The sequence below is a fragment of the Manis javanica genome, chromosome 15 (assembly GCF_040802235.1).
Source record: "Manis javanica isolate MJ-LG chromosome 15, MJ_LKY, whole genome shotgun sequence".
NCBI lineage: Eukaryota > Metazoa > Chordata > Mammalia > Pholidota > Manidae > Manis > Manis javanica.
Window position 1 is genome coordinate 20,902,724 of NC_133170.1, and position 22,211 is coordinate 20,924,934.

At 39.6% G+C, this 22,211-nt stretch overlaps 1 protein-coding gene across 4 annotated transcripts in view; it reads right to left on the reverse strand.

Moving 5' to 3' along the window:
• BORCS5 (BLOC-1 related complex subunit 5) overlaps positions 1 to 22,211 on the reverse strand; it is a 94,249-nt gene that overhangs the window by 19,850 nt on the left and 52,188 nt on the right. For all 4 annotated transcript variants that reach the window (XM_017668750.3, XM_037023036.2, XM_017668749.3 and 1 more), the window contains one exon: positions 15,392 to 15,549. In XM_017668750.3, coding sequence (XP_017524239.2) covers positions 15,392 to 15,549 — 158 coding nt within the window. The remainder of the gene's footprint in view (positions 1 to 15,391; positions 15,550 to 22,211) is intronic.

Here is a 22,211-nt window from a genome sequence, read left to right on the forward strand (position 1 = left end):
CACAATCCTTGACTTTGCCAAGAGGGTTTAGAACACGGAGCTGCGAGAGTCTGGAGAGATCAGTCAACCCCACCCCTTCACTTTACAATTAGGACCACTCCAGAGTGGTTAAGCAATTGGCCTCAGTCTGCACAGCTTGCACTGCCAGAGCCAGGACTGGACTTCAGGTCTTCTGAGTCCGGGGACCATCGACATTACTGTCAACTGTCCCAAGCAAAGAAAATAGGCCACTGATATTTCCTTTTCCACAGTTAGTTCTATCTTGTCAACAAAATATAACTGTGTGCGAAAACCGTGATCTCGAAGTTTTCCAAGCCACCATTTCTGTCCAAAAGGAAAACAAAAATCTCTGGTTCACTGATGTCAAATCTAATGGCAAGGTCAAATCAAACAAATACTTCCATGTTCATTAGGAATAGGAGCCTACTCAGATGGGCCCAGATCTGCAATTAGTAGACTATCAGTCAAGCGTGCGCAGTTTCTGCTTCCTTCTGGAATTACGTCAGCCTCTCCAGCTCCTTATTCGTCCGCCATTTCCTGTTGCGCAAGGAACAAACAATGGGTAGACTGTCGCCAGTGTTTTCATTAGTTACGCCACAGGCTGAACAGCATTGATTACCACATAATGGACATTTTGAAGTGACCCTGCTTCCTTTGTTCAAACAATATATCTAAATGTCTCAGGAAAGAAGCAAATTTTATCTGGGTCCTTCTGGAGGATTAAGAGATACCAGGACCTCAGGAATCTGAATTGCATCACTTTGTTCCAATAATTATTTTATGACTTGCCCAACTTCGCCTTATGCCCAGCTTCGCCTTATGCCTTCTTACCTTCTTACCCTCTGCTACGTAGAGAAGGGAAGGCAGGAGGGAAATCTCTAAATCTTTAACGATTTCCCAAAGATGAATCTGCTACAGTCAGGCTGGTTTCCCTTGCCCTCTCCATGCCTGAGAAAAGGCTACAGAGGACCCCTGAAAAACAGCACACCAGTGAAAGAAAAAGATCAGGGTAAAAATAAAAGCCTGAGGCCAGACAGAAATCCTCCCTGTCCGCTGGGAGAGCTTTCTCAGAACTCTATGCAACATACTAATTAGTTAAGGGCACACAGACCACCTCAGAAAGTCTTTTGCCTCCTTGAGAAGCCCATTCTGCCTTTCTCTGGTAACTAAAGGAGCCTGCAGTCCTTCCAGAGTGCAAGCAGGGAAGTATGAAGCCCCTCAGCATGAGTCCACTGTCTGTCCACCTTCCCTGCACAGTTCTCTGAACTACTGGTAAAAGGCCTCTTTCTCAAAAGAGCCATTAGTGGGGAATGTAGAACGTTGCCTCCGAGTGGGCTGAGTTGGCATTTTAAAGATGTACCCGTGGGGTCTTCAGGGTTACTTATTTAAGTGTGGCTGCATTCTACCAGGACTGCCCTTGACATATAAAAGTATATTGTGAAACTAGGAAGGGAATATTATAAAGGATTATTGGGTTGGGGAAAGTGAGCATTGTGCATGAACATGGGAGGAGCTGAGAAAGAATAGCCTTTTGGATACTGAATCGAAGAGAAAGAACAGTAGAAAAAGCATGTGCTTTGGAATCTCACCCGTGGATTTCAGAGCTGGGCTGCCATCCCAGCTCTACCTGACAACTCTATAGCCTTGAATGGCTTACCTTTCAGGTCTCTGAACCTCAGTTTCTTTGTCAGATGTGGATGATAAGGTACATAAAACGCCTATGCTAGGCCGGCATACGGTAAACATGAAAAATGACAGGTGTATTATTATGAGTACCATTACTACTACGTAAGGAGAGGATTTGGAGAAGCCATGCTGGTACGTGGAATACCTAGATAATGAAGAAAATCTGGGAGCCACGTCAGTAACCTAGACTCTCCTTTCCAAAGTCCAGGATAAAGGGAAATAAAAGTAAGTTTGTATGATCTTAGTGACACATTCAATACTTTAAAACCTGACCTAAGATGACTACACAACGAAAGGCTGTACAGAAAGAAAGAACAGGAGATACCTAATATAAGATGATGATGACGATGACGATACTGATAATGCAGGATATCTCAGGGTACCCAAGAGTCTGTGCTCCTAAACACGGCATTGGACGACCCCTCCCAACATGTGAGAGCCTGCGGCCCATGTCACTATGCATGCAGAGAGCTGAGGGGATGACTCAACTTCACCACACAAACTCATCCAGCAAACACTGCCAGAGTGCCAGGGGAGAGACGCGACAGGACATTCCTTCTGACCAAGGGCACCAGGAATGCTTTTATGCATGAGCCGTTGGCAGACACTCTTGGGAGTATAGAATTCACTGGGCACAGGGTGCACAGGAGCAGGCAAGGAGCAGGAGTGGAGGCCAGGGAGCAGTCTGGATTTAGAGGATTCTGGAGAATACAACTAAGGCTATTATAAGCTGAGTGGTTACAAGCAGGTGAGTGGCTGCTCACAGAGAACCTAGGTCTCAGAGAGGGTGATAGAGAGAAGAGCCAAGGTACCTTAGGATAGAGGACGAAATCATTATGGAAATTGTGCTGTAACTGTGCCACTAACACTCTTACTTCTACAAAATCACATCACCTCCTCCTTGGTCTTGCAGCATTTGAAATAGATGACTTTTACTCCCCAAAACAATCTTTCTATTTACACAGCTCCTTACAGTCCTGCAGAGCACTTTCACATGCATGCGCCCAGGTGCTTCGGGCAGCGGGCTGGCTTCTGCCTTACCTTCCTGCAGGGGCATGTCCAGTAAGGGTCGATATGACCTCAGACAAGGGAGAGGCTCTTTACTCGAGTGCAGAATGAGAACTGTGTGGTGATGCCACGACGGCATCTAAAGTCTTACAATATGAAAACAGAGTTTGTCGGCATGGGCAGAAAAAAGTTAACTGTTGCTTCAAGCCCTAGAGACACATCCTAGAGAAATCCTTTGGGAATCCTTGAGACCTGGAAGAATTAGAGATGTTTTTAAAAGGACTATGGTCTGCAAGCGTCCTCCCGACCAACACAGATAGCAAGTAAGTCTCCAGCTCAGAACATCCAGATAAACATGACAATAAGCAGATTGTTAGATAATTAATAGAATCTTGGGGACTGTCATGTCATTGGTCAAATATTTGATAAACTGCAGATATAGACAGAGTTTTGAGGAAGAATCTCCTGGCTTGCTCAGTACCATCTAGGAGGTCTTTATGTTAAAAGTTCCTGTCTAGTAAGACCTTCCTGGCCCACCCTACCTAAAATTTTCACCCCACTGACCTTTCAAATCCCTTTTCTTGCTTTATAGTTTTATTCTTAGCACTTACCTTCGTTGTTTGCCTCATGTCTCATGTATTGTCTGTTTCCCCAGTGGAATGTAAGGTCTACGAGGAAGGGATTTGGTTTTGTTCAGTGATACATCCTCAACACCTACAGCAGAGCCTGGCACACAGCCGAGTGAGTTCACAAATGAAATGGGCATGTAAAGGCACATGCACATAAAGTTTGGAAGGCATATCTTTATCTTGCTGAGTCAAACATCTACATTCAGAGTGACAGAACCCTAACGAGACTCACATATTATGAGAAAAAATAATAGAAGTATTCGAAGTTGGGGGAAAAAGGCATATTCTGGATAGAGATTTGTAAAATATAGGAAAACAGTACGGAGCAGGCTAGAACCAAATACCACTGATCATCTCCTCACTAAAGGGCAACCACAACTAATTGTCCTGCTTTCTTCTAATCTTTTTAAAAAAGATACTGAACATAGTTGAATTCATATTAACTATGTCTCATGTTGTGTCCTGGCTTTCTCACTTACTATTTAAGGCTTAAGTGTTTCCCTAGTATCACTTGGCTTCCACTGACAGGACTTCCAAGTGAAATTTACCACAGAACCTTGCACCAGCCCCTGTGACTCTCAAAATTGGGCTACAGATGCATTTTCAGAATGTAAGTTCAAAGAGGACCCAGATGTTCAAAATGTAGCTCAACATTTAGTATAACCCTGGGCCCACATACAGACATTTCCCAGCCTCCTTTGGAGTTACCTGTGGCCATGACTGGGTTCTAGCCAAAGTGACATGGACAGGTTTGGTCTGTAAGAACCTCCCATCTGTGCTATTCCAGTCTTTCCCCTTCTGCCAAAGGAATGCTACCAACAATGTAGTCTTTGGGTCTGACAGAGCCACAGGATGGGAGGAGTGTGAATCCCTGAATTCCCTGAGAGTCACATATTGACCAGATATATCCATCCACCTTCAAAATGAGCAAGAAAGAGACTTCTGTTGCATTTGAGCCACTGTACATTTTGAGTCTGTACACAGCTGCAGTCTAGCCTACCCAACCTAAGACAACTCTCATGACCTTTATTATCTCTAACAGAATAAGAAAGCTTATTGGTCACTATGATTAAGATATTTAAAAATTGAAAATATATTAAATGGTTCATTTAATAAACATTTATTGAACGTCTACTATGTGCCAGGCATTGTTCTAAATATTGCAGCAACATTCGAAGTTTCTAAAATTCCTTGTTTTTCTTCACTGAAAGAAATACAGGACAGGGAATAGCTTTTCCCAGCCCTATTCCCAGTTCTATGACCTATGTGCCATTAATACTGCTTACCGCTGGCTTCCAGACTGCAATCTGGCATTCCTAACAAGAGAGGCTGCTTACAGGGGCCTCTAACAGTGCCCACTCTGGCAGACTGGAAATGACCTAGAGCAGGAAGGCTCTAGTACCTGGCACTTGTGGCCAGTATTAGGGAAGTTGGCAGAGCCAGCTGTCTGGGGGCACGTCTGGGGCAGGCAAACTGGGGGGAAATGGGGCTGCTGTTCACACATGCTCATATGACAGTATTCAGATTCTGAATGGAGTTAAATCTTGGAGCAGTCCAATAACTGACTTTTGCACATGTCTTGCCAAAATCACAAGCCTATACTTTTAACAGGCAAGTATTAAACTAGATTGGGCTCCCTTCCAGGATTCCTGCACTTTTGGCAGGACAGTGCTGGTAGAAAGGAAGTGTGGGGCCAGGCCTAAGGAAGTGCTGTACGGCACACCTTTCAGCCAGACAAACCAGAATAAGCCCAATCCCCATCCATATTTCTGGCCACCCAAGGAACCAGTGGTATTTATTACCAAAAAGAAAGGTTGCCCAAAGGACAAGAAGGGGGTACAACTATAATTAAATTGTAAGTTCTCAACCTGAAGTTTATAGCAGAGTAACTTGTAAGATAGAAAGGGGACACACTTTCTTCAAATGCCTTGTCCTCAGTATTTCAACAAAAAGAAAGTCAGTACCTCAATGCTCTTATCAAAGTATATAATTTTAAATAAATACTCCCAACCCATCTTATGATTTGAGGTCAAACAAACAGCAACCAATGCCAGGATATGTTTAAAGGCAGTATCAGGACCAACAATGCTGTCATTTAAAGGAGATTTGTTCAAGATGGCAGGCAAAGAGTAACAGCCTCACCTGGCCAATGGTTCACAAAAACCAGGCTTTTAATTGAAGGTGCTCAGAATGAATGTTAATGCCAGTTCCAGTAGATTCTCTGTGCAATTCTGTGAGCAACTCATTTAACCTTGACTGATTTCTCCTCAAGCCCCATGGGACAAAACACGGTACAGCAAGTCAGGTAAAATACTTAGGAAATGGACCCAGCTAGCTCTTAAAAATTACAGTACTGTCCACACAAAGCCTGGCCCAGTTCTGTGTGCCAGCCCATGAATGGTAGATCACTCCTTCAAACACCAGTTGAGTGTCTACCACATGAAAAAGGACTAGCTGAAAATGAGATGAAAGATTCCAAAGAGGTAGAACATAAGTAGTACAGTAAAGCAGAAAGGAGGACTGGCCATCAGGCAGACTGATCAACTGGGAGAAAAATCTTGGCAAGTCCCAAGTAGAATCAAGGACCTTGGTTTCCTTACTTGTGCAACAAAAGGGCTGAATTAGAGAAACTTTAGGGTCTCTTTATAATCCCATGTAGGCATATGGCTTTCTAAGGACTGCAAACTCTTCCTTACCTATCATTTGAACCTTGATTCAATGCTATTGGTATGTGCTAAAATAGCATGCTTATCAATACATTCAGGAATGAAAGACACAGAGACTACCAAGAATCATATGATGAATTTAGTCTCAAGGCTCTTAAGCAAGCACACAATAACTGTAACAAAATGAACCTAGTGGCTTTATCTTAGTTAAAAAAATATATTCTAAGAATAGTTATTCTATTATAACTTCACAGAAGCTAGCTATGGAGATCATCCATTGCTGGAAGACAAGCAGAGGTGGGCCCTGCTCACAGCCCCACCAACAGCAATCATGGCTCAGCTGCAAAAGAGAACCAGGCTCTGGGGCTGAGGGTCTTGAGCTTCTGGGCACCATAGGACATCCAATTCATACGGTCATTACTTTCAAGACCAGGAGGCATAGCTGATCTATCTAATACAAAGGAAGAAATACAAAACCCAGACAAAATGAGGAGGCAGAGGAATATGGGGGAAAGGGGCAATCAATTCAGGAGCTCAAAGATAATTTCAACAAAGAGACAGAAAATATGAAGAGCTGAAGAATACAACAACCAAAGTGAAAAATGCAACAGAGGGAATGAATAGCAGGAAGCAGAAATGAATCAGTGTGTTGGAAGACAGGGAACTACGGAGTAACCAAACTGAGGAACAGAAAGAAAAAAGAACGTCTAAAAATGAGAAGATGCTAAGAGAGCTGTGTGACAACTCCAAACAGAACATTAAGGGTCCCAGAAGAAGAGACAAAAGGATAGAAAGTCTATTTGAAGAAGTAATACCTGAAAACATCCCCAATTTGGGGAAGGAAGCAGACTTCCAGGTCCTGGAAGTACAGAGAGCCCCTAACAAGATGAACCCCAGAAACACAACATCAAGGTACACAGTAGTTAAAATGGCAAGATTAAAGATAAAGAATCTAAAAAGCAGCAAGAGAGAGGCAAACAGTTACCTATAAGGGAAACTCCATAAGACTAGCAGATTTCTCTGCAGAAACTTTATAAGTCAGAAGGGAGTGTCATGAAATATTCAAAGTATTGAATAGGAAAAACTACAACCTAGAATTCCCTATTCAGTAAGGTTTTCATTCAGAATTAACAGAGAATAAAATTTCCCAGATAAATGAAGGTTAAAAGAATTCACTACCACTAAACTGGCCAAACAGGATATGTTAAAGGGACATTTTTAGATAAAAATGTTCTTAAGTAGTAATATTTTTCATCAGTGTAAATAAATCTACAGTAAAGGTACTAGACCAATTACTTAAAAAGCAAGTATGAGATTCAAAAAACAAAAGTAGTAAAATCAACTATGCACAAAATTAGTCAAGGGCTACACAAATAATACAGATTATGACATCATATACATATACTATGGAGGAGGAAGAAGAACAAAAAAGTAGTACTTTTAGAATGTGTTCAAAATCAAGCAAACATCAATTTAATATAGACTTACATATTTAGGAAACTATATGTGAACCTCATTGATGAAACCAAGAGCTGGTTCTTTGAGAAGATAAAAAAGACAAACCCCTAGCCAGACCTATCAAGAAAAAAAGAGAGAGGACACAAACAAAATCAGGAACAAAAAAAGAGAAGTTACAACTGATACCACAGAAACTCAAAGAATTATAAGAGTCTATGAAAAACTACATGTCAATAAAATTGGACAACCTTAAAGAAGTGGACAAATTCCTAGAAATGTACTATCTTCCAAGACTGACCCAGGAAAAAACAGAAAACCTGAAAAGACTGATTACCAGCAATGATATTGAACTAGTAATAAAAAAATTCGAACAAACAAGTACCAGGACCAGATGGCTTCACAGCTGAATTCTATCAAACATTAAAAAAAAAGCCAATACCCATCCTTCTTGAAGTATTCTAAAACAGAAGAGGCGGGAATACTTCCAAATTCATTTTATGAGGCCAGCATCACTCTAATACCAAAACCAGACAAATACACCATAAAAAAGAAAATTATAGACCAATATCCCTGATGAATACAGATGCAAAAATCATCAACAAAATATTAGCAAACTGAATTCAAAAGTACATCAAAAAGATCATGTGTCATGACCAAGTGGGATTTATTCTAGGGATGCAAGGATAGTACAATATTTGTATATCAATTAACGTGATATATCACATTAACAAAAGGAAGGAAAAAAGCCATATGATCATCTCAATAGATGCTAAAAAGACATTTGACAAAATTCAACATCCATTCATAAAAACTCTCAAAAAATGGGTAGAGAGGGAACATTCCTCAACATAATAAATGCCATATATGACAAACCCACAGCTAAAATCATATTCAACAGCAAAAAATTGTAAGCTTTTCCTCTAAGATCAGAAGCAAGACAAGGACACCCCCTTTACCACTTTTATTCAGCACAGTACTGGAGGTCCAAGCCACAACAATCAGACAAGAAAGAAATAAAAGGTATCCCAATCAGTAAGGAAGAAGTAAAACTGTCACTATTTGCAGATGACATGATACTATATATACAAAACTCTAAAGACCAATAAAAATCTATTAGAACTAATAAATGTATTCCAAAAAGTTGCAGGATACAAAATCAATATAAAGAAATCTGTTGCAATCCTAGATACTAACAATGAACTAGCAGAAAGAGAAATCAGGAAAACAATCTCATTTACAATTGCACCAAAAGAGTAAAATACCTAGGAATAAACCTAACCAAGGATGTGAAAGACCTGTACTCTGAAAACTATAAGATACTGATGAAAGAAACTGAAAAAGACACAAATAAATGGAATCTATCCCATGCTCATGGATAGGAAGAATTAACATTGCCAAAACGGCCATCCTACCCAAAGCAATTTACAGATTCAATGCAATCCCTATCGAAATACCAATGGCATTTTTCAATGAACTAGAGCAAATAATTCTCCAATTTATATGGAACCACAAAAGATCCTGAATAGCGAAAGCAATCTTGAGAAAGAACAAAGGTGGGGGTATCACACTCCCTGGTGTTAAGCTATACTACAAAGCTACAGTAATCAAAACTGTATGGTACTGGCACCAGAACAGACACAGATCAGTGGAGCAGAATAGAGAGCCCAGAAATAAACCCATGCATCTATGGTCAATTAATATATGACAAAGGAGGCAAGGATATACAAAAGGGGAAAAGACAAATTCTTCAATAAATGGTGTTGGGAAAACTGGATAGCTACATACAGGAGAATGGAACTGGATTACTCCTTAACACCATATATAAAAGTAAACTTGAAATGGATTAAAGACTTACATATAAGACTTAAACCATGAAACTCTTGGAAGAAAATATGAGTAAAAATCTCTAGAATGTAAGCATGAGTAATTTCTTTGTTGGTACATCTCCTCAGGCAAGAGAAACAAAAGCAAAAATACACATGTAGAACATCAAACTAAAAAGCTTCTGTACAGCAAAGGCAACCGTCAACAAAATAAAAAGGCAACCTATAGTATGGAAGAATATATTTGCAAGTGATATATCTGATAAGGGGTTAACATCCAAAATTGTGAAGAATGCATATGAAATTAACACCAAAAATATATATATATATAACCCAGTTAAAAAATGGGCAGAGGACCTGAATAGACATTTTTCCAAAGAAGACATACAGATGGCCAACAGGCACATGAAAAAATGCTCCACATTATTTGTCACCAGGGAAATAAAAATCAAAACCACAATAAATATCACCTCACACCAGTCAAACTGGCCACTATCCAAAAGACAAGAAATAACAAGTTTTGGTGAGGATGTGGAGAAAAGGAAACCCTCCTGCACTGCTGGTGGGAAAGTAAATTGGCCCAGCCACTATGGAAAGCAGTATGGCTATTCCTCAAAAAACTAAAAACAGAAATACCATACAACCCAGTAATTCCACTTATAGAAATTTACCCAAAGAAAACAAAGTCTCTGATTTGAAAAGAAATATGCACCCATACGTTTATTGCCACATTATTTATAACAGCCAAGATAGGGAAGCAACCAGTGTCCATTAAGAGATGAATGGATAAAGATGTGATACAGATATATAATAGAATATTATTTAGACACAAAAAAACACACAAAAATCCTGCCATTTGCAACAACACATGGATGGACCTAGAGGATATTATGCTATATATGCCAGACAGAGAAAGACAAATACCATATGATTTCACTTATATGTGGAATCTAAAAATAAAACAAAACAGCAATAGACTCATAGACACCATTAAGTGTGCGGCAGTTACCATGAGGGGGGAACTAAGGTGGGTGGGTGAAATAGGATGGGTGAATGAAGAGGCACAAAATTGCAATCATTAATACAAATTAGTCATAGAGATGAAAGTATAGCATAGAGAATATAGTCATTGGATCTGTAACATCTTTCTGTGTTGACAATAACTATACTGTTGGGGTGAGCATTTAATAATGTGGGTAACTGTAAAAAAAAAGAAGGTATTTTAAACAGAAACATATTTTACCCATTGACAGCAACTAGAGTGAGGCAGGAACATGATCCAGGTCACTGACAAGAGTCGCTCCAAATGGGTCAACTATGTCTTCCTGGGGCTGTATATTTGTCATCTGCCTACACTGCCCACATTAGGAGGATGCATATTCCTTGCCCCTTTATCTTTCAGCTAACCCTAATGCCAATGGCAGATGTGACCTAAAATTGAAAATGTCTGCTTGTCAACTTGAATCCTTACCTAGAAGTGATAAGATATCACAGGAAATCACTGAAATGATAAGAAGGGATATATGCACAGCCTAGAAGCCCGGGACTCATCGTTTGCGGCTGTTCAGTTTCACATCTTGCATGAACCATGTTCCCCAGGCACCAGTTTGCTATTCACAAAGCAGAACAAACAGTTAAATTAACTATAAAAATTCCCCAAATCAAATATCCGTGGCATGAAAGAAATCACGCAGGATTTGAAGGAAACCAGAGTGTGCTAAAAATTATCTGTCTTCTCTCTGTTTATCATATGGGCTGTTGAGAGTAGAGCTTAAAATGAGGAAACATTTGGGCTGCTACTGGTATCAAGAAACTTCATCTGGGCCAATTCATGACAATAATGTCAGGTTTTGCTCTTTTAGTCACTATTTATAGTTAAACGAATAACAAGAGTTACCACTATACTGCTTATCATATGGCAGACATGGCCCTAAGTACTTTACATAAAGTAACTCATTAAACCCTCACAAAAACCTTTCTGAGTTGGATACTATTATTCTCGCCATTTAACAGAAGAAGAAACTGAGGCTCATAAGGATTAAGTAACTTGTCCAAGACCACACAGCTAGTCAGAAGCAGTGTCAAGACTTCAACCCAGGCAATGAGGCTGTAGAGTTCACCCTCAGAACCACACTGTAGAGTCGCCCACAAATACAAAGCCTATGTGTTCTCACTCAGCTGAGTCCCTATGACTCCCAGGCTCACAACTATCCTGGTACCCAACTGTCACTCTCAACAAATTACCTCCACTCCTCTTCAGAGAGAATACACAGGCTCCTCAGAAGAGACAGACCTGTGCCAGGTATTCTCTTTATAAACCTGCCCAAATCCTTCCTGTCATTTCAAAACAAATGCTCCCAGGCTCCAAATCCCATGCTCTCTTGCTGCCTTGGGAACCTTGCTCTATGAATCCCCTGTCTATCCTTCACCTTCCATCTCTTCTCTCTCTTTCCCATCAACCTGTAAACATATTCAAGTACACCACCTGCCAAAAAAGCAATGGCCTTTGATCTCCATCCACTTTTAATTCTGTAATTTTGGCCACTATCTCACTCTGTGACTCTGTGACTTTCTCTAGTAGGCTTTCTCTAGTAGGCTTCAGCTTCTGCATCTAAATGAGGGTGCTGGACCAGAAGGTCTCTAAGGTTCTTAATGCAGTCCAGCCTGCACTGCCCCAGTCCTTCTTCCCATTAATTTCCCGAACCCTGATTCTCCTTAACACCTAGCTGAAACCCCATGTGCTCCAGTGTATCCTGATCTGTAGCTCTTGCAGAACTTACCAACCACAGTTGAGCACTTTCCATCAACAGTGCCATATCTTTCATGTTGCTATTCCTTATATCTTTGGTCCTTTACCACACCAAGCTCTCAGCAAACAGGGACTATGTCACATTCCTCTGCAACCCCTAAAAGACCTCACACAAAGCAGGTCTGTAAGAGTTGCTCAACAATGCTGACTGAGAAGCCAAGATACCAGCGAAAACCCTGCACAGCACTCACCTCCTCCACCCTAAGAGAGCTACCAATAATATATTATTCAGTATTGTGAGTACTGGTCTATTTGCAACAATCCTGTGTAACTACTGACTACTCAAAATGAATCCCAAAGTTCCCCAAACAGAATTTTAAATTCAGTTTAATTGTTTTAAATGAATGCTTCAGAATGCTGGTTCTCAACCTTGGCCACATGTTAGAATGTCTTATTTTTATTAATTTTTATCTAATTGGTCAGAGAGAGACCTATACACCTGTATTTTTTTAAAAGCACCTCAACTATACTGAATGAATTAAGGTATTACTATTAAATACTTTAGGTATGATTACAGCACTGTGGCTGTGTTTTTGAGAAGGTGTTCTTTATTAGTGGAAAATGGATGGCATTCTAATAAAGTCTCTGTTTAGTGAATAGTACTGTATAATGTTCATTTCCTGGTTTTGATCACTGTATAGGCTTCTGTAAGAAGCTGTGTGAGGGGTATACAGAAACTCTGAATTGTTTTTGTGACTTTTCTCTAAGTCCAAAATTAATTCAAATTTAAAAGTTTTAAGAGTCCTTTTCTTTTCCTTTATTATTTCTTTATTATTATTTATTTATTTTCATTAAGGTATCATTGATATATACTCTTATGAAGGTTTCATAGGAAAAGCATTGTGGTTACTACAATCACCCATATAATCAAGTGCTCCCCATACCCATTGACGTCACTGTCCATCAGCGTAGTAAGATGCCACAGTCACTACCTGTCTTCTCTGTGCTACACTGTCTTCCCCGTGACCCCATGTTTGCCAATCATAATGCCCCTCAATCCCCTTCTCCCTCCCTCCCCACCCACCTTCCCCTACTATACCCGCCTTTGGTAACTGCTGGTCACTTCTTGGAGTTTGTGAGTCTGCTGCTGTTTTGTTCCTTCAATTTTTCTTCGTTGTTATAAAGTCCTTTACTTTTAAAGATACATACTCAATATTTATGAGTGAAATGATATGCGTGAGATTTACTCCACAGTAGACCACTGGGGAGGTGGCAGGGAATGGCTAGGATATGGATGGAACAGGAGTGCTCACAAGTCGATGTTGCCGTGGTTGGGCAATGAGTACACAAAGGGTCACAGGATTTGTCTAGGTCAGTGTGTGTGTAAAATTTTCCACCTTATATATTGGAGGAAAAAATTCCCAGGTGATTCTAACATGCATTCAGAGCCAAGAAACACTGCTTTGAACTCTTGAAAATGAAGTATGATGAGGACTTCTATCTGGTACTGCCAGCTACGAAATGCTTTACTTACTCTTTAACAATGAGCTGGTCATGTAATCTTTCCATACCATGCTTTCCTAAACTATGAAACACAGGTATGGATTAGAGCACCTTTCAAAAAGACAAGAAGCATTAAAAGTTACTTATTATTCTAAAATCTTCTCTCTAGAGTTAATGTTACAGTTAATTTCTGGTACAATCATCAAAAATGGTAAGGCCTTATATCGACAAAAGCATTTCTCAAAGTATGTTCCAAAAACACTACTTCTGTAGACGCTACCTAAGACAAGAGTTCTGAGGTCAAATAAGTTTGGAAAGTGCCAAGTTTCTTTCCTGTAAGATTCCTATAAATAATACAGTAATACAATGCATTATGACTTTTCAAGGGTGATGAAGGAATATGCAAGTTTGACCTTCTTTACATAGAGCCAGTTTTACAGAACTTATTTTGGAAAATAGTGCTCTAGACCAGTGGTCCCAAATCCCAGGGAATGTACAATGGCATTAGCATAATTTGGTAAGCTTATTAATGTTTCACAGCCTACATCCTAGACCTACTGCGAGGAGAGAATTCAGTATTAAAACAAGCAAAAACTCGAGTGATTCTTATGTGCAATCGTGTTTGCAACTTGAAGCTCTGCAGATCATAATGTATTAAAGTAAATTTAAAATATTTCAAAGGCACATCAATGCCAACCAATATGAAAGGTCATATTTAAAAGTCTTCCAAATGAAAGTATTTAATCCATGAGAGAAGCATATATGTGCACAATATTTTATAAAAGATAACTAAAGAAAACATTGGAAGGGTTGGCAACTTAAATCTATCAATATAATTAATGACTGCTTAGTAGTCTCAAGGATGTACTATGTTGACTACTGACTGTTAATTTGCAGTGACTCTCAGCCCTTTACTTGGGCATTCCCTCATGTCCATCTTCTCTTGCCTGCATCAATGACCGTGACTATTTTGTTCAACAACTCCAGGGGGTGTCATTCACGTAAGTGCTTTCTCCAGAGCTCCTGACCTTCTCTTTATATGACAATACTCCAAGATACAGAATATAAATCCCTTCTTTATTGAAAACTTTGGAAAATGCATTTACTTATACCTTCTCCCAGAGCTGTGCCATGGAGCAGCCCACTCGATATATTTAGATATTCAAAAGAAATACCTACTTACTGTTATTAATACTCAACATTACTGAGTGCTTTAGTTTAACAAGCACTTTCACATGAATTATCTTGCTTCTTTCTTCACAAAAACCTTGATTAAGTACAAACAATTGTTTCCATCCAAACACTTAAGAATCACTGTGCCTTCCATGTTTTAACACAGTGAAAAATACATTTGAGGGAGATATCAAGGCACCTGTTCTCAAATAACTCATACCCTATTGGAAAACAAAATATAAATTGCATATAGGAAACAGCTAAAGTCAATCTGAAGACAAAATATTAGCTAGAGCAAATTATATGGCAGGACTTTACACATACTAATAATAGCTAACACTGAGTAATTTAATCTTCACTCAACCCTTGGGGTAGGTTACTACTATCATTCCCATTTTTCATATGAGGATACTGAGTCCAAGGTAAGTTATGTAGCTTACCGAATCAAGTAAGCGGCGAACCAGGATTCAAGTTCCAGATCAGTCTAGCTCCTTGGACCACATTTTTTCACTATGACACTTTACTGCTAGGAGAGATAATCTCCCCAAAGTGATGGAGACAAATGACAAGACTTGGAAAATGGCTACTTCCCATAAAGCTGGGATCACTGGCTCTACTGCCCAGGAGAAAAGGACCTAGAGGTCACAGGATGTCACAATAATGAGTCAGTGATGTTACTTTCCCACAGTACATTACCTCTTTGATTCGTTTAACCAAAGCATTCTGATCAAAAGCGACAGCCTCTGCACACTGATGGAGGTGATCCTGATACCGGAGGCAGAGTTGCAACACCTGCTGGGAATCCAGTTTCTCCAATTTGGCATTTGTTGGGGAAGTCTGGCCACTCAACAGTCCTTCAAAACAGAAGAAAGGAACAATATCCAATGAAATGGAAACTACCGTTAATAAACTTGTGACTAAAGTAGCTTAAGTTCACTGAAGACAGCAAAGACTAAAATTTAATCTTGCATCTTTTGTTACATGGTAATGACAGTCATAGCAACTATCATTTATGGATCAGCATTATGTACCAAGCACTTGCTGTCCTGTGTATTATTTTTCATACTCATAATTGTCCTGGTAAGTAAGATATTATTAGCCCCATATTACAGATGAGGAACCTAAGACACAGAGAGGTTAAGTAACTTTCCTAAAGTCACATAGCTAGTAATTGGTTTCTCCAAGACGAGCTCCTGATCTTATGACACTATTTCAAGGTATCAAGAGTATAAATCCTTTCTTGATTGAAAACTTTGGAAGATATACTTATTTAGTTCTTTTTAATAATTAAAATGGTTGCCTGTGAAATCAAGAAAAGGAAATAAAACATGTAAGGAAACTGTTGGGAGGAGATGCAAAAATGAAAAATTTTTAAAGTGAGCAGAATGACAGCTAATGCCCCAGAAACTCATTCTTCACATTTTCTTCCAACATCAGTTTACTTGTGAAATTATTAAATTCCATTACATTTGCATAGGACATTATATTTGCAAAGCCTTTCATATAGAATTATCTTACATTTCTTTAAGGAGTGTAGAACAGGAAAATTATTAGCATTTACAGAACAAATCAAAAAGGCTAAAAATGGCTTGCCCGTGGTCACACAGCAAAGTTCCGACTAGAACTCAAGCCTTCTGACATTCGGCCAAGAGCTTTCTGCCAAGCCACAGTACCCTGCAATAAATATGACAGTGAGGCACAGGCTGGGCATGACCAGGAGGGACCCACCCACACCAAAGTTCATCCTAGGAGCCCGTCCCCACTTCTGCCTCCCAATCACCAATGTCATTCTCTCACTGGTTCTGAGGTACTGGATCCTAAGCCAGTGTTCTTTTTCCTCCAAACAGGCTGGGTGATGGGCTACCCAGGTGGGCCATCCCAAAGAATCCTTGGGAATGCCGGTCAGGACCCTCAGATCTTCATCTGGCCTGACAGAGCCGAGGGCAGCGTGGAACCTGAGGCGCTGCTCTGCTTCCCCACTTGCCTCTGCCCAGCCCCTGGACCCTCAGCTGTCCCACTGCTCATCCCAGCACAAGAGAGCAAGCCAAACCTGCCCCCACATAGTAGCTTTTGATGAGGCTAGTATTCACAGAAATGGGGATTTTTAAATTGAAATTCTTTTTGAGGTCCTGTGTACAAGATCTTGTGTACCCCTTTACCCAGTTTCCCCCAACAATAATAGCTCGCAAAAGTACAATACAATCAGAATACTGACATTAATACAATCCATTGATCTTATTCAGATGTCCCCTATTTTACTTGCACCTGTGTGTGTGTGTGTGTATGCCTGTGTACAGTAGTCCCCCTTATCTATGGTTCTGCTTTGCACAGTTTTAGATGCCTGTGATCAACTGCTGTCCTGAGATGCTCCTCCTTCTGACCTATCATCAGAAGGTCAATAGTGGCCTAACACTTCACCGTGCCTACATCATTCACCTCATTTCACCTCATCATATATGCATTTTATCATCTCTCATTACTAAGAAAGGTGAATACAGTATAGTAAGATATTCTGAGAGAGATCACACTCACATAACTTTCATCAGTATATTGTTATCACTGTTCTGTTTTTAGTTATTGTTGTTGATCCCTTATGAGCTTAATAAACTAACTTTATCATAGGTATGTATGTATAGGAAAAAACTTAGTATATTCAGGGTTCAGTACTATCTGTGGTTTCTGGCATCCACTGGGGTCTTGGAGGGTATCACCCATGGATAAGCGGGGACTGTACTTAGTTCTATACAAGTTTTTCACACTTACAGGTTTGTGTATGCACAACCTCGATCAGATACTGAGCCAGGCCATCACTACAATGATTCCTTGCGTTGTTTTTTATAACCACATCCACCTCTCTCTCTCTCTCTCATACCTCTTCCCAACCTTAACTCCTGGCAACCACTAATCTGTTTGCCATTTCTAAAATTTTATCATTTTGTAAATGTTTTATAAATGGAATTAAACAATATGTAGCCTTTGGGGACTGATTTTTTCACCCAACATAATACATCAGAGACTCATGTAAGTTGCTGGATGTATAATAGTTTGTTCCTTTTTATTTCTGAGTAGTATTCCAAGGTATGTAGACAGCAGTTTGTTTAACCACTGAAGGACATCTGGGTTGTTTCCAGCTTGGGGCTATTACAAGCAAAGCTGCTATGAACAGTCATGTATAGGTTTTTGTGTAAACATAAGTTTTTATTTCTCTGGGATAAATGCCCAAGACTGCAACTACTGGGTTGCATGATAATTGCATGTTTAGTTTGATAAGTAACTGCCAAACAGTTTTCTAGAGTGCCTGTAATCAAGAAAATTGGAGATTTTTCAGACCACTAAAATCCCAACAAAATTTATCAAGGACTGCCCTGTCACTGACAAAAAGCACAGTTCCAGGAACAGACTCAGGGAGGAAGATAGTAGAAGCTTTTTGCTCTCAGTCAAAGACTGAAGAGGAAAAGACTGAGAAGTCACCGTGGAAAGAGGAATGAATGATTTGTGCCATCAACAGTGGGCCCTGATAATGCAAAGGCCATAAAGGAAACATTGCTAATGCAACAATATAAAAAAAAAATCAAGATTCCTCATGGCAAAAAAGCACCCTAAGTTAAAAAAAAACTGGGAAAAATATTTGCAACTCACATCACAAGAGGTAAGCTTTCTATTATGTGAAGAGCTCTTAGAAATTGGCAAGTAAAAATTAGCATAAGAAGGATGGACAAAGGATATGAAAAGGCATTTCACAGGAAATACCAATGCCTCAACTATAGGAAAGGATGCAAAATCTCACTCATCATAAGAGACATAGAAATTCAAACCTTAATGCAAGCCCATATTTCACCGATCAAACTGGTAAAAATCCAAATGTATGATGAAAAAACTCAGTAGGTGGAACTATGAGGAAACAGGCATTGCTGATTAGTGGGTAAGTTATAAACACCTCCATGGAGGGCAAGCTGGCCTGGATATCAAAATTACAAATGCCTTTGATGCAGCAATTTCACTACCAGGAATTTATGCCCATACTGGCACATGTGCTAAGTGATAATGCATATGTAAGATTGTTTGTTATGGTGATTTTAACAGCAAAAGATGTGCAAACACTTCAATGTCCATCATAGGGAGTCTGTTAATTAAGTCAAGGTACATCCACAAACAGTATTATGACCATAGGAAAGAATGAGGAAGCTATGTATTCACATAGAAAATCTCCACAAGATATTAGGTAATAAAAGGAAGGTAAAGGATAACGTATTGAGTGTGCTTTCTTTTATACAAATGAGCATACAAATAAATAATAATACATATTCTTATTTGTTTATATTGATTTACATAAATGCTGGAATGACAAGAATTGGATGGAGAACAAGGGCAGGGAGACTTTCATAGTATAACATTTTTTATATCATATGAATGCATTTAAAAAAAATTCATTTTAACAAAAAGTGGTCAAGGTCTCCCACGTGGCAGTTATGTGTCCATGGGCAATTCTCCCCTCTTCCCTCACCCCGTATCCTCAACTCCATAAGCCAAAACCAAAATCCAGCTCCTTATGTTTCATTCTCACCAAGGTTTATATGGCTGAAATCACCTTAATACAGTATTAAAAGCCTCATAACAAACTGTGAGCTGGTAGAAGATAGGGAACATGTCAACTTATCTTTCTATCTCTAGTGTCTAGCATATAGCCCCTGCTACATAAAAGGTTCTCTAATTAGGTTAAGAAGGGGCAGTTGTGCCCTGTCCAAATCACAATTGTACCCTCCTCCTAATCATCTAAAACAAGGCCCAGCTATATGAGTTCTATTATGAGAATATGCTGCCTTTTTTTTCTGACTCACAGGAATCTCTGTAAATCTACCACAAATCCTGCTCCAGATCATGGAAAGCACAAGACAAGAGGAAAAAGAAGACAGGCCACTTTGTTCCTGAAGCTACAAGCTGGCACCCAGGTCATTTCTAGAGATGATAAACACAAAGCTGTCCCATTACTCTTAAGCAGCAGGAACTCATCTTTTTCATTTTGATGACTGAACCACCCCTACAGCTTCTGATAAAGGAGAAGGGAGCACAGAAAGCTGAGTAAACTTAGAGATGATAAATTTTGGCATTTTTAGGAGACCACAAACTACCAGTCCTCAGAACTGTTTTCATTTTCAATGCACATTAAAGTTTTTAAAAACTGCAGATGCTTTCAATGAGGTGTGTAGTCTCCTGCTCTCTCAATCCCCACCACTTCCTACTGTCTGATGGCCAGTCAGCTTCACTCACTCACATTACCTATCTGGCCTCTGAGGTTTACAGCCATTTTAATTCTTATTTACCAACTCTATAACCTAAATCCTTAGGTAATAGAGAAGGAACCACAGAACACCTTGAAATTGTTTTTTGTCTAGTTTCGTAAGTGTTATTTATGCTTAAGATTTTTTCCTTTTTTACTTATACAAAATTTCAAGCATATAGAAAGTAGGAAAAAATATATACCACATACTATCGAGATTCAACAACATTTTATCACATCTACTTCATTTTTCTCTATTTTCTATTCCTAAGCCATTGAAAAATCATAGACATCATCACACTTCACTCCTAATACTCAGTTCTTCCATGTATTTATGCTTAGTTTTTCATGTTAAATAAAAGCTTCTAAATGATGTCTTAATGTACTAGGGAACAGGGCCATTATCCTCAGATTTTTAATTCTTCTTTTGCTTAAACTAGTGATGTTTATTGAGTTAAAAACCTGATAATAGGTTCCACATTTGCAAATGGTAAATACTGGAAACATTTCCTAAGACCCTGTTGAAACCACTGTGTTTTTACAGGAATGGAGGTGGGCTCCAGGGAATGGGTGATGACCAAGACTGATTTTTACACAGACCTAGCAAACTGCCATCTGTACCTACCTCTTTGTGTGAAGTGTTGGGTGGAAAAATTATCAGGGCTAGAAATTTGGAAAATATTTTGCTGAGCAACCTTTTTCTTTCTGAAATGTTAGGGTAGGGAAAAAAAGTTTTTCTGAAGTAGAGTACAGAACCATATGGGTATCAATGTAGGCTATTACCAAATTGAATTCCTTAACTTTTAGCGGCTTAGCCACTTCCAGGACTAGAAATGAGCATAATGAGTACTGGGGCCCATATTTGAGAAACAGCATAACAAGCTCCATTTCCTGCTACAGAATCCAGAAAATAGAATCTATGTAATTTTGACAAAAGTTATTTAAAAGTACAATTAATTAACAGATTATGAAAAAAGAAATTCCCCCCAAAACTAATAAGGGATTTTTGACTCTACTGGTCACAGTATTTTTCAAAGACAAAAGCACATAAGCCACATGTACTCTATATAAACTGTGGTTCCAAGGGCACTCCCTTCCCTTCTCTTAAAGAAAGGAAAAAGTCTAGAAATACCTATCCTTCTTTGGCAGAATCTTATGATGTGTATTAGTGATCAATTTCTTTGGGGGTATTTAGACGGTTCCTTTAGGAATTTTCATCTTTCAAGCACTTTGAAGGGTCACCAGCCTCACCCAGGAGAGGGAGTCACCCAGAAAGGCTATCATCACTGTTTTGGCTGACCTATGTGGCAGAAGAGACTGCAAGTGCAGACAAGCCCAAGATAACATGCCAACCCACCATGGTGCCTGATGAGAAGTGAAAGAGTCCTGGGCCCTCACTCCTAACAGCTTCCAGCAACTACCAGAGGGTCAAGAAAGAACAATTTTTCACTGAGGTGGTGCTACAGACTCAATGTTTGTGTCTCCCACCAAATTCCTATTTTAAAACCTAGTCCCTAATGTGATGGTATGAGAAGGTAGGGCCTTTTGGAGGTGACAGGCTCTGAGAGTGGACTGGATTGGTGCCCTTATAATACAGACCTCAGAGGTGCACTTGCCATTTCCGCCACGTGAGGACCCAGTTACAAGACAGCCTTCTATGAACCAGGAAGCAGACCCTCACCAGACACTGGACCTGCTAGCACCTTGATCTTGGATTTCCCTGCCTCCATAACTTAGAAATTTCTGTTGTTTAGAAGGCATCCAGTCTATGGCATTTTGTTATAGCAGCCTGAATGGACTAAGACAGGAAGTATGAGAAATGCTAAATTTAGTCCCATTATTTATTAGCTGTGTGAATTTGGACAAAATTACCCTGTACCTCTGAGCCTCAGTGTTCTCAATATAAAATTGGGATAATAACCACCTCCCTTTTAAGGTTTGCCTACTCTACACCAGGATCTTGATAAAAATCTGTCCCTTTACTCTTGCCTTTCCTAAGATACAGAGAGAGAAAAGTGTGCTCAGGCTTCAATGGAATTTGTGGTAGGTTATGGAAAACACCTCATTCATCTGGGTTCAGGCACCCATTTGTCCCCGGCCAATGACCCTGGTTTATGGTACTAAAGAAACCAGAACAGAGGATGTCACAACCAAAAGTAGATCCAGTGTTTCCAAAAGTGATCAATATCTGCAAATGAGACACCTCAGTGTCTTCAAGAAATCCAGTCACTGTAATCA